The sequence below is a fragment of the Pelecanus crispus genome, chromosome 1 (genome assembly GCF_030463565.1).
Source record: "Pelecanus crispus isolate bPelCri1 chromosome 1, bPelCri1.pri, whole genome shotgun sequence".
NCBI classification, from domain to species: Eukaryota; Metazoa; Chordata; class Aves; order Pelecaniformes; family Pelecanidae; genus Pelecanus; species Pelecanus crispus.
In genome coordinates, this window is record NC_134643.1 from 85,237,591 (window position 1) to 85,251,365 (window position 13,775).

At 41.3% G+C, this 13,775-nt stretch overlaps 1 protein-coding gene across 1 annotated transcript; it reads right to left on the reverse strand.

Moving 5' to 3' along the window:
* Positions 1 to 10,211: 10,211 nt before the first annotated feature.
* FGF23 (fibroblast growth factor 23) lies at positions 10,212 to 13,567 on the reverse strand. The gene is made up of 3 exons (XM_009489402.1): positions 13,345 to 13,567; positions 11,170 to 11,273; positions 10,212 to 10,649 (listed from the first exon to the last, which is right to left on the reverse strand). The coding sequence occupies exons 1-3, from the start codon at positions 13,565 to 13,567 to the stop codon at positions 10,212 to 10,214; spliced, it is 765 nt and encodes a 254-aa protein (XP_009487677.1).
* Between the last annotated feature and the right edge of the window lie 208 nt (positions 13,568 to 13,775).

The following is a 13,775-nucleotide window of genomic DNA, read 5'->3' on the forward strand; positions in this document are numbered from 1 at the left end:
ACATGCTTTACCTTCTTTAATGTGTTTGTAGGTGGCTAAAATTTAGACCCATCTTAAGAAACCTGTCTTTATGATTGTTTAAGTTACTGCTAACAAATTCTTTCATCTTGTGTTAACTCTTACATGGGGCAAGCAGCAGGTACAACAGCGTCTAACTGTGAAAAATACCGAAGGGTGAAACCTCCCCAGTTTTCTAAACAGCTCCTATGTTAATGAAGTAACATTTTTTCAATGAAAAACTTAGGAGCTAGAATCTCCTAGTGAAGACTTTGTAAAACACACTAAATCAGTGCAAACGCATCTGCCAGTGGCTGGGGGAGTATAAGCAGTCAAGCAAGTTCTGCAGTTGCCCTATTGTATTCTTTCCCTTTGTACTGCACTTGGTGGTGTTGGAGGCAGGATACTGGCCTAGGTGATCTTACAGCCTGCTCTAATATAGTTACACTTTTTATTTCACCTTTGTTATATCAGATGTAAGCTTCTCTGTGCATTAAAAAGTAAATCAGTAATTTTGGAAACTTCTGAAGTTACTGGTAAGCCTTTTTTCCTTTAGGTCTGTGTATAGTACTAGTCTGGTTTTTTGCCTTTGTATTGACACCGAGATTAAATCTTTCTTCTTGCTCTTTTAATAAAGTGGCTCTTGTACATTTGTACAGCAATTCTGTACAGTTTATTGGGATCATGGGAAAGGAGAGCTGCAGTTATAGATGGTTCTGTTAGGAATAGTAGCAGAACATAAATATTTGAGGGATTACTCAGTAGTGGGCAATGAATGTTTTGTCCTTGTGAAATGCCAGTCTCTAATTAGCAGCAGGAGACAAGGCCTTAACTACAGGGTGGATTTTCAGCAGTAGCTGCCAAGATGTAAGAGAGGCTGTGAAAGCAGATCGAGCTGTTAAACACATTACCAGGATAATAAGAATTTCAAGTGATAACAAAAAGGTACGTTCCTTTTGAATAGCTTTGTAGGAAAATAGTGCTGAAACAAATGTTAGAAACATGTCAGTTTGCCCACATAATGGCCTGTAGTCAGATCTGAGAGAACCAATGCATAGTTCAAAATTATCTTTTAAACTGGTGAGGTTAAACCAAAAGCTGTCTTGGCAGGCTTTTTCAGCTGAACAATAGGAGAAGAAAAGGTGACTGTGGAGATCACCAAGATCAAGAGGAAACTCTGTCCCCTCTTTTCAAAGCTAGTGTTTTCTTTTGCTGAAGAGTCCAGTGGTATTCTATGCCTAAAATAATGGTGCTTCAAAAGGCAGGGGAGTTGCGACCTCCTTTGATAAAGTCGTCGTCTGTGTTTAAGCAGTGCTTTAGCAGGCCGGGCTTGATTTGGAAAAGGTGACAGGAGAGACAAAGACGGGTTCAAAGTTGCCTGCATGGGAGCACACTTGTTCCTCAGTTTTGGCTCCACCAACATCTCCTGGCAGCTCTGCTGAATGTCTAGCAGGCATCAGGCATGCACTCTGGCAGAGTGCTCTGGTAGTATCACAGTTTCCTTCCTCTAAAGTGTCAGCCCTTTTTCCAAGATATTTGCTCTATTCCCACAGTTTTCTGTTGGGTTTATGTTTTCCAGACCTAGCCCTGTCTTTGCAATAGGAGGAGGTGGGGTTTTTTTTTTACGTTTTTTTTTAAAGTACAGAATTTAGATCAGATGCATTCTCTATCCAAGCTTTTGGTATTTCATGAGACTGCCTCAGATCCACAGCCCACATGCCTGGACCTAATATATGTCAGATTTTCCCCAGATGCGTCCCTCTTGTGAGGGCTTTGGCCATGAGCCTGAGGTTTTTGGATATATAGTAATCCCAGGCAAATGGCAGCTGCATGAGCACAAATCAACTGCACAGTATGCAAGCTGTTTCCCTGACACCCGTGGATATGGCAAGCCCACTGTGTGGATGATCTGTCTGTGCGTGGTAAATCCAATGCTGTTCGGGTGGGTCTCCTGTGCTGAGATAGTTCTAGTGTCACTTGCAAACATCTCTGGGACTTCCTGGCATGCAGGGAGTCCTGTGTGAGTCTTCGAATGTCCTACCTGAACACCAGGAGCTTGTAGTGGGGCCCCTGAGAGCACAATCGAAGAACAACAGCAGAGACCTCAAGAATATGGGCACAGGAAGATACCGGGGTAAAACCACATATCATGAATAGGCAATTACTGGTCACCAAAGGAATGCACTTGAGGTGTAGGCAGAACCCCTTCTGGGGCATAATCGGATGTGATATTCTTGCCCTTCGATGCCTGGTTGGTTGATGAAGCCACAGCTAAACTGAAGAGGAGTGATGCGCTAGACTTGACCGTGCTAAGTCATGAATATGTTTTGGAAGAGCTAGCTATTGAAAGGTGAATTTACTTAAGTTAAAAGATGAGGTAAAAAAGAATGGTTTACTTCAGAAGGGCAAGAATCACAAAATTAGTTAATAAGGTCAGCTATACTTAGAATCACAAAATTAGTTAATAAGGTCAGCTATACTTAAGAGCCTTAAACGGACTTAATATGGAAGAAAGGGGGGAAAGCTTTGCTTGTTTACATCAGAGATGTAAAAATTATCTAGAAGTTACATCCCAAACAGGCAAAAATTACAGGGAAGGTGTTTAGGCCCAACTGGTTCAATAATCATCTTGGAACGAGTTACTGATCCTGGGAGGAGAGCCTATAAGAAGTAGGAAGAAAGTTACATCATATAGAACACTGTATCTTAGATATGAAATGATGATAATTTGGAAAATAAAACAAGTAGCAAAAAGACCTTGAGATATGCGTATATCAAATAGAGAGCAAGGAAAGGAGTATCAGAAATGTTGCAGTGTGTGGAATAGAGATTAGATAGTCTTAAATTCTATCCCCAAAATGAATTACTTAATTTACAGCAGTATTGAACGCAAAGGTAAAAAAGGATGGATAATGGGAATGAGGATAGGGAAAATACCACATTTAAAGCCAAGAATTAAAGAATTTAGTATGCTGCTGTCAGCGGAAATGACTAATCTTTATCCCAGAATTCTGAAAGCACATCTAAAATTACACATCCGTAAGCAAGTATTTTAAATAGATCTGTCAAGTTGGGTGTGGAACTATATGACTAGAGAATAGGAAATAAAATATTTTTTATTTGAGAACAGAGGACAAAGTAATCTTACAGAACTGTTAGTGTGATCTTAATAACATTCAGGGCTTTAGAAGAAATTCTGAAGGAAAATGTAATTACAGACAAGAGAGGTAAATGAAACCTGGAATATAATTAAATGAGTTTTTACACTAAACTAAACTGATAGTTCTTTGAGGAAATAACTGATGTCTAGGCAAGGGAAAAATGATGGAATATGATCTAGGTGAATTTTCATTGAACACTTGATGCAGTGCCATGATGGAAACCATCAGCTCAACTGGAAAAGATAAATGTTACTGGAAAAAAAAAAAAGAAAAGGTGAAGTAGGTATGCAAGCAATTTACAGGCGTATGAGTAGGCAGTAGTGTCCAAGGTCAAGCACTGAGCTGGAGTAAAGTTAATATTTAAGTTCCTCATGGGGCAATTTTTTGGTAACAACTCTGAATAAAAATATAGGAATGTGGAAATGTTAATGAGGGAGCATCATCAATAACTATGTGGGCCAGAATATCATGCAGAGGAAGAAATGATGAATTTGTGGAGTGAAATTAACGACATGGCATGAGACCAGCTACTACAGACCGCAAGCTCAGGCACTTTGATACCAATGACGATAGTGTCCACTACAAGCTGGAAGATAGTTGTTGAAAACAAGAAAGGAGGAGAATAACCTGGGGTAATATTAAGTTCTGCCTTACCATGGGTAGTTGGTGGTGTTGCATTTAGAAAGACAAGCCTAATCATGAAAGGTGTCTCTGATCAAGGCAGGGAGTCATTAATGCTGTTGTACAAGCACTGATGAGATCTCACCTGTGACGCTATGTGTAATTCTTGCCGCTTTCAAGGAGGAGCTGGGAAATGTAACTCTACCTTGAAAATGGAAGACAATGACCCGAGTTAAATAAATTGAAAACCTTGAGTTATTCCGATAAGCACCAACAGCATTTTGTAAAAGATTTCCTCTTACCAATAGATCCAGGAGTTGGTGTTTAATGCACAGCTAGTTCTGGGGGGAACAAGTAGGCAATATCTCATTTGGGAAAGTTGCTCTTTCGAACCTGTGCCTTCCTAGGCATGTTGCTTACCCTGAAAGCTAACAGACAGGAATGAAGTTCACTCTTGGGCAGATGAACGGTACAAGTCCTTGCTTCAGCAAAACCACATAGCCCTCAACTAAGTTACTAAGCAAAATACTCAAATTTCTGTAAGATATTACCCAGATCAAGCATTTAACAGGACGCAAAGCAGAATGGGATGCATGGTAGGTTAATGAAGATTTGCAGAATTAAAGGAGTAAAGATTAGAAGGAAGTGCAAGAGTGCTGGAAGATGGGTGAATCCTCATGCTTTAGGATCTAAAACAGTGTCAACAAGGCTCGGAAAAAACCAGGTGCTGTGGTATCATTGTTGGGACCATCCTTTCAGTTGGCTGGTTCTGGGCACTGTCAGGAACAGGAGTCTGGACCAGCTGTGACCCTTCATGTCCTGTCTTCCTCTGTTAGAACAACTCCAGGTAAAAAAAACTTAAGGGTTCTGTTATTTCTTTGACTAGCCAAGTATGCCTCATAATCTTCATCTCCTGGTAGTTTGAGACCTGTGTGTGACCTGCGCTCTTTTTTCATGCTTCTTTTCCAAGCATACATGACTTGTAAAAATAAACTTCATTCATCCTTGTGAAAAACACGGGCGTTTGGGTGAAAAGGGTGCAGAAATGTTTTTTGCCTTTCAACTTCAGCATAAATCCTCCATATGAACCCCTTTCTCTCCCTGACATGGACTTTCTCTGAAGGTCTGCGATTTTCTAAAAAGCACAGAATCAGATAAGAAATATAAAAAGAGGGTGAATCCCTGTTAAATCAAGCTAAGGGATGAAGACAAGGGTAGAGGAAGACAGGAATGGTGGGTGGTGAAAAGAACTGAGCAACAGCCTGCACAGCAGGCAGGAGAGCAGAACCGGTGTTTGCATGAGCCGGTGTTACGCTCAGCAGGCGTGGCTCGTGCTAGAAGTACTCTGTTTCCCCGTTAATGCCCAAAGCACTAACAATCTTTGAGCTTGCACTGGCAAGTCTGCCAACAGCCTAGCCCATGGCACAGGAAAACTCAGGGGCTCATTGGTGTTTCATAAAAGCCTTTTTGTTCTGGGCTTTGGGCATGACTACTCTCTGGTGCTGTTATCAAACAGGATTACAGGATTATTGCTGAAGAGCAGTTTGTATAATTACACAGTTTGCAATGAGATAGAATCTAGCAATAGAAAGAATAGCTGGGAGCTCTTGAAGTGGCCCAGCTCAGTCCCTTCTGCACCTTGTCCTTGCATCTTCAGCAGCTCTGGAAGGAGAGAGCACTGGCCAGAGGCAATGTGAAGATCTCTGCAGGGGAGGTAGAAGGTTACACCAAGGCATCAAGCTACTGTAATTCCAAAACCCCACCCAGGCAAAAGAAGCAGGAATGAAACACAGATGGATGACGTCTACCTGGCGCTTTGCTCTCAGCCCTGAGAAATGCACTCTCTGCAGTTGTTTTGCTCCCCTCACTTTGCAGGCACATGCTACACATAAAAAGACCAATGCACCTGATTTCTGCTGACTCTTTAATTCGGTTTTACCTGAAAAAAGAAAATTGAAAAAAGTCTTTACAAAAAAATGTTTCAGATCCGTACATACGTGGACTAGTTTACATGCAGTCCAGGTTTCTGCTGGTCCTTTGTAGCAATGTGGGCTTAAAGAGTTAGATGATAAAGCTTTCTATATTTAGTAAATAAATAAGCAAGGCCCAGTTTAACCTTTTGAGATGCCCTTCAAGAGTCTCCATTCACACTGCTGTTCAAGTAAGGTTTTTGAATGTCACCATTTGCAGACACTCCTAGAAAAAGAGTCACTTCACTTTTCGGTTGCATTTCCCAGAATTTCTTTGGCCTAGAGATGGTGATCAAGTGCTTTTTTAGGAGGTGTCTGCTTTTAGAAAGATGCCAGGAACAGGCAATCTGGATTTCATTGATTGTCCTTCACCATTATCATCCATGCTGTCACCTTCAGTGCTATGCTAAGGTGCCTTGCAGATGCTTGGTGTTTTATTTGGGTTACTCCATGGAGAAAATGGTCTCAGAAATTATTTCTAATAACACCTCATGATCCACAGAACAACAGTCTTTGGATTGTTCCTCTTTCTCAGCATTTTTTCATTGCTTTAAGATCCAGCTGCAGTTCGAGTTCACAACAGAGCAAGCTTCCTGGACAAGGAGAGACAACAACTGAACAAAACTTCGTGTTTGTCCTGCTCTTGGAAAGAGAGAGAGGTGGCAGAGATGGTTTCTGGGGCCACGGTTGCTCTGCAGCATGCTTTCTTCTTATTTCACTGTGCACAGCTTAGTGTGAATGAGTTTGATAAGTCCCAAGGCAGTGCTGAGATTTCAAGCGTGTGGGAGACTAAAAGATACCAGCCGATTTTTTTATGATACCTCGGCATCTATTAAGTTTCTTACATGCTTCAATTCTGTTGCACATTCCTGCTGTGCTTCTTTCCCCTTTGAAGTCTATGGACCTAAACTTCAGCAATGGGAGGAGAAAGAGATCTTGGAGAAGAGAGGAGAGTTCCCCACCTACATGACCACCCTCCCACTGAAGACCACTGTCCTTTTGCCCACAAAGTGCAACACTACTGTGGTACCTGGTGTTAACGTGCTTCTCTTGGTATTGGCACCATAGCAGATGCAAATGATGCTACTGACTGTGACAGAGCTCTACAGAGTATCTGTGGTGAGGGGAAGCGCTGCAAGGAGATAATGTGTCAGACCCATGGGCACTTACCGTTTTGCAGCTCTCTGCTGGGTCTTGGTGGGCCTGGGGACCATAGCAGGAGAGAACTATGAGGATGGTATGTGCAATTTATTTAATCTGTCTGCTGCAAACAGAGCCTTAGCATAGCCCTGGGAATGGAGTTAGAATATTTTGTGTGAGCAGCAATAGGTGAGCAGTAATGGTAATTTACCAAGGATCTTTTACACTAAGATCTTGGAGCCAGGATCACAAATATTTCCTAGCAGGACTGAACTGCTAGATCAGTGGTTTTCCATTGCTTTTGGGTTGCAGAAGTTTCCCAGTAGAGGTGACAATCCCTTCATGGTCAGTCTAGACCTACTAAGACTTTGTTTTTCTCATCATCTTTCACAGAACTTTCATGGTTGTGGTGCGTGAAAAACCCAGGAAGCTGCAACCTGTGAGGCTGTAAATCACAGGGGATAGTGGGACACAGAAATTTTCAGACACAGCTAGTACCATTTGTTCACTCAAGTCTTTCTGGAATGGGGAGCTTGAACAGATGATGCAGAATCCACCGTTTGGAGAGAAGGAAAAGTTTATTGGTACTTTTATAAAAGGACACAGTCTCTATAATACATTGTTATAAATATTTATAAATATTCTGTGGGACTTAAGACCCACTCAAATAAATAAATAAATATTGTAATATAAATAAGTAATGCTTTCTTACTAGCTGGTGATGGCCAGCATCTCCTTTAAGAATTAATTCTTTTGACGTTTCAATACAGTTCTCTATAGTTACAAATATGTTTTTTGATGCAAAATCCACTCTTAGCTTAGGGACTAAATCCCATGGCTACTGATGGAGCGAGCAACCCTTCTTACTTTGTTCCAATGTATGAACATAGAGATGGTATAGAGATTTAACCCCACTGACATTTCTCAACAAAGTTCGATATGGATCAAGACAGAACTTTTTATGATTTAAATTGTTGTAGGTCTGTTGTCTCGGAGTCCTAGAGAGCTCTGTGGAGCTTACAACACTTAATGCAAAATGAAAACTTTGCTTGTGTGATTGCAGTCCAGAGTTCTCAAGGAGCAAAAGTCAAGAAGAATCATATAGGAATCAAGTAAAATTATTAAACTAGAACATATAAATAAAATCACACCTCTCCACTGTACAGACAGCAAGGTAAAAAGTCTTGCTGTACTTTAGAATAAGCAAGAAAATACACAGCTATCTGCCCACCCTGCAATTCTCCTAAATCTGTTAGAATCACTCCTTTCCTTTTAAAACTAACCAAAACCATGATGAGTTTAGAGGACGAAAACCAGCAAATTATGAGACAGAACTGTTGGTCTAATCCTAATCATTTGGCTTGTCCTGTGCTCCTAAGAACTTATATGACTTAGGAATCAGTCCATGTAGGAAAACTATTCAGCAGCAGAATCAGGCCCTATGACTTTTCTAACGTAACGACTTAGATGTTGTAGATAAAGAGATATTGTGTATATATACATATATAGGGAAAAAAAGAGAATATTTTAAATGCTGTCAGCAGGACAGACCCTGCACTAAATCCAGAACAATTTGAATGAAAGCAAGAAACACAGGGGGGCTTATTTTGATTTCGTTACACTGCTGTGACTCCAGTGGCTTCAGTGAATTACTTCATGAGACAGAAAAAAGAACAGGACCAGAATCTAGCTTAATGTCTTTTGCATTCTTGCTATGGGCACACTTGCAACAAATGCACCATTTTCAGGCTGTTGTCAGGCTGTTAAATATGCTAAATAAACAAAACAGAAGAATCTGCATCTTGACATGCAGAAAATGCACACACCCCAAAGTAAAAAGCTCTTCTCAAATACCTACCACACTGGATTTTTGTGCAGCTCATCAGTACCTTGCTATTGATTTCTGCAGAGTACATCAAGAATAACTTTTTCAAAACCACACAGATTTAAGATTACAGGAAGATCAAATCAAAATGAAAAGAGATAAGGGAGAAAAATAGCTAAGTATGTAAACAATTTTCAGAGTCCTTGTGGAAATGAATATAGCTCCATGAAAACAAATCAAGCTATACTGAATTCTACCAGCTAAAAATTCGACAGCTAAATTACAATAAAAGCTCTGCTCTGCAGATATCGCATCTTAATGAAAGATTTGTAAACTTCAGATGTATATATGGAGGTCAGATTCTGATAAGTAAACTTAGCCATAGCATATACCAATCCAGGGAAAGGTTTTGTCAACACTAGAGATCTTCTGATTAATATAAATGTCATTCTTACAAGTATAAAGCATCTGATACCTGCTCAGAACTAAATAGCAACATTGATGCTAAACTTAGATGCTCCTTTGCTAAATGCAAACCTAATTTTCACTCATTAGATGAGAGTCTTCATGAGCTATTAACAGTTTGATGCCTATAAGACATAATTTTTTGGATTTTTTTTCCCCCTCTATGGATCAGCAGTGTGCAAAACAAACCATCCTGTTTAACACACTATTGATTATTAGTAATCCTGGTACTTCTCTCTGGGTTGGAAATATGCAAAACTAATGAATCTCTCTACATTGTATTTCCATACCATGATGCTAGAATTTAGTGAATAGAGAAGTGTGATAGAGAAGCACTTGAGAGACAGTGAGACTCTCCTCTTTTTTTCCCAAACCTCAGCTTGGATTCAGTTAAGTGTCAGGAATGACTCTTTCTATATGAGACCATTTGATCCTGTTCTGTCCTGTCAGTTACTCCAGTTTTCCATGTGTGCTGCTTCTATGACAGCAGAGTAGTCACTTTTTGACTCATACAGGCGTGAAAAGAGACTGAAGCTCCAACTTAACAGCTAAAAACGTATATAGTAATTTTTATATAATGATATAACACACCATCGGTTGGTTTGTCTGCTGTGCTTGCACAGCCAGGGACAGTGCTAAGAGGATTCCCTGTCTCTGATGGAATCTCAGATGCTCCAGGTCTCTTTCCAGTTACATCAGTAACATAACATAGGTTTCTCATTTCATTCAAGCAAATTCTTTTTTTCACTGATGCATGCTTAAGGTGATTCAGACCCTAAAATGTTTGGCTCGTATTATTCTTTCCAAAAATGTATCTTCTGCCCAGTAAAACAGAGCCCCAACTGGAAAATGTCAAACTTGTTTTTTCAGTAAACTGTCATCTGTAAGTATAAAATTTGAAATTATGGATTTTTTCCCAATGTCTTTCAGGTTTCTAATAGCCATTTTGGCATTCAGACTGAGTGTGCCAGACAGTTCCTTTTGCCTATTATTTTCACCCATGTCTTCAATTTGCAAGTGGCAGGGCCACATTTATCTTGTAATATAAAAGCGAGGACTTGCGTACCTCCTGGCATCCATCATAGCATGTGGGTCATCTGGGTTGACCACGTCGTTCTGGTTGATTCTCATGGGTTCTCTGGGCATGTGGGAAAAGTCTGCTTGCTGCTGTGACTGAGATCTGAAGGCAGAGATCTTTCTCTGTGGGACCAGGATCTGGTGAGGATCCATTGGATCGATATCTGCACTTCTAGTATTTCTGTGGGGCTCAGGTGTGTTGAATCGAAACAAAGGGATTTCATTTCTCCTGGACAAAAACTGTGAGTATGGTGGTGGATTCATACCAGGGAAGAAAGCTTGTTTAACTCTGCCTAAGCTAACCAGGAAGTTGTGTTTTGGAGACTGGTACACATCATATCCGTTTTCCAGTGTCCTGTGGTTGAACACGCAGTCCTCTTGACTGAAGTAATGCTTAGGGAAAAAAATATGACACCTGTGAGCAGAGGGATTTGGTGAATGACAAGTGCCAATTAAAGATGGAAAGAGGGATGAGATCTTGCAGCACGTGTTTTTCTAATCTGCCAGCTCTGTAACTCAGACAACTCAGGTTCAGTCAAATGTAGATCTGAGATACATGCCCATGTTTTCAGGAAAGGTATTATAATGATAACATTGCTTTCTTTCAGAGGGCTGCATTGTTTGAGCTATTCCCAACCTATGGCTCTACACTACAGCAGGAATTCAGATCGCTCCATCACTGGATCTCATTCTGCCCTTGTTTACCCAAGCAGGAACTCAGATGACTTTCGTCAGCTCTACAACTCAATACAATCAAAGACGAGAGGAAAGTTTAACCTAAGTGCCAGGTCCTCAGCTAGCTTAAATCTGCATCCTCTGTAGCTATACAGATTTGCCCTAGCTGAGGAAATAGACACCACAGTAGCAGACTGCACCTGTCTTTCAGTTTTGAGTCTTAGTAAAGGTCACTCACCGAACCAAAAATGTTTCCTCTCATGTCCATACATAGGTAGCGTCCACTCTTCACACCTGTGATTATCACTGAGCCAGCACCCTCAGACTTGATCATTAGGGCACCTGTTTAGAAAAACAAAGATGTCAAACCCAGGACCCAGTTTGACACTGCACCGTTGCCTTACAGATCCACAGATGCTCTGGCTGGAAGTGTTCTCTGGGGGTCTGAACCAGCTTCCCACATGACCTGGGACTATTGCACACCCTAGATCAGGTTAGCTGCGGCTCTGTCTGTCTGAGTTTTGGAAAGCTCCTGGGATGGAGATGCCACCACCTTTCTGGGTGCCCTGTTCCAGTGCTGCACTAACCTCCCAAAGACAACTTTTTTCCTTAACACCCCCTCTGATGTCCCAAACCACAGCCTGGGAACATTGCCCTTAGTGCTGTCATCGGCCACTACGAAGGGGAGATTTTCTCCCTTATCTTGGTGAGTGCCCTGTGGTATTAGATTATCCTTAACCTCCTTTTTGCTATGCTAAACAAGCCCAGCTCCCTCAACATTTCCTCAGCCTTTCCTGATAGATCGTGCTCAAGGCCCCTGACCCTCCTGAAAACCGTCTGCCAAACCATCTCCAGTTTCTCCACATCCATCTTGAACTGGGGTTGCTACAGTGCTCCAAGAGCAGTTTCACTGGTGCCAAGTAAAGTAGGAATAAACTTTCCTTGATCTGCTGACCACAGCAGGTGGTTTGCCTTCCTCTCAAAGTGAGTGTGCTGTTGACTTATGTTTGACTTCGTGCCTGCTGTAACCCTCAAGTTCTACCCAGGAGGGCTGTACGCACCCAGCCTCCTCCCAGCCTGTGCAGCTGCAGGGGGTTATTGCAGAACTGTGCACTTCGCATTTATCTGGCATCTCAGTGGTACCACAGTGACCTGGCAGAGATTCAGTCACCCTCCTTTTCATGACCTCTTTCATTGTCTGATTTCCACCCTTCCTGCTCCACCATTCCAAATACTGGTGTATTTGCTTCATGGCAAATATGGGCAAAACATGGTATTTTGCTGGCTGTTGTTCTCTAAAACATCACACTGGTTCTTGACCAACATACCTAAAATGAGTTTTATAAAACCTTTAAATATGCAGGAAGAATAACAACAAGACAGTGCAAGCATCCCTGCAAGGGTTTCATTAGTAATTCCTAAAAAAAAAAATTAAATAGCAGAACTTGATCCTTTTTCTCCTTGATTAAATTATAACTTTTAAAGACATCCTTTTCTCCTTATATACTTATGTAAAAACATCATTACATATGCTTACATTTTTAATTGAGTGGATGAAGAAGATGCTATGCAGCAATAATAATAAACATGACTTTATGATGCCTAGCTACTTGTCATTTGAGTGCTGCTAAAAAAGTACTTTCGAAATGCTATGGAAGAACCCTAGGTCTTAAAAAAAGACCATTTTTCTACTAACTGTAGTGTTTTGGCCAGGTATTCAGCAAAGGAAGAAGAATACCTTAGTTTTCCATGAAAATAAACTATGATGAGATAATTTGAGAACCTTTTAGTTACAGTAGGGAATAGTTACTTCCCATGAACCCCAAAGGCTTAGCCCTTGTTTTATCACAGTCTGGCCTTTTGTAGTTTCCCCCTTTTTAATAAACTTTTGCATACCCATGTTCTATGTACATTAGAGTTAGTTTTAGTAGTTATCAGCTCTCTACCCCAAAATAAAGATTTTACGGATGCTATCAGTTTTCCACCACTGCTGTGGGGAGTCCCCTCTGTGCAGTTCCTTTGGTAATACTGTCACTGCAACGGGAAGTAGCTATTTGGGGGATGTCATCGCCAACCTCTAATAGGAACTTCCACAAGAAGCTGTGGGTAAAATCATGATGTGAAGGACAATTCAGGTAGTTTTTGCATGCAAAGTATCACAGGAGCCATAGGACTTCGCTTCAGTTAGGTGAGGAATGAAATTCCCCATCCACTATATTTCTTTGGAGCGATTTTGTTTATTTGTTAAACAAAAAGAGGATTATAACTATGTATGTTTTCCATCCCGTAGCTATATTCATCTGTCTGCCTGCCTAATGAGAGGAAGGGATTTTTTAGAGGTAGTGAGAAACCAAAAGTCTTGCTCTCCCCCCCTGCTCCCATGAAGACTGAGGGTCCATAGTAAGCCACTTACTGTATATGGTTTGGTGAGGAACACCATCAACGTAGCCATCAGCATTGATTTGGAGATGGAAGCTGTTCCTCTCTGTGTCTGTGTAGAGGTGCATCAGGTGATCTCCATTCCCCCAGCTGGGATTCAGCAGCGGCGAGGAATTGGGAAAGGCGAGGGCAGCCTTCAGGCTACAGAGTACCAGCAGCGTGTACCCCAGGCAGCTGTAGGGACTGGTCTGCAGCATGGCTTGCCGTTCCTAGCGCTTGGTCTGTATCTGCAACTTGATATGCCCCTGTGCTTCTTGCTTTCTCTTGGTCGCCTGTGTCTGGAGTGTGAGTCCTCAGATAGGTTCCCTTCTTTTCTGCAGAGGCTTATAAAGGGCAGCAAAGTGACATCACACAGGAAAAACTTTTCCACATCCTTGATTTTTGTCAAAGCAACATTTTAAGTGT

What these genes read in the sequence shown, in the direction of transcription:
- FGF23 (XM_009489402.1), bottom strand. Translation starts at nt 13,567, where the DNA reads ATGCTGCAGACCAGTCCCTACAGCTGCCTGGGGTACACGCTGCTGGTA. An exon ending in TCCTCACCAAACCATATACA is followed by an intron (nt 11,274 to 13,344) that starts GTAAGTGGCTTA and finishes TTTTCTAAACAG; the next exon opens with GTGCCCTAATGATCAAGTCT. An exon ending in GAGGAAACATTTTTGGTTCG is followed by an intron (nt 10,650 to 11,169) that starts GTGAGTGACCTT and finishes TTTTTCCCTAAG; the next exon opens with CATTACTTCAGTCAAGAGGA.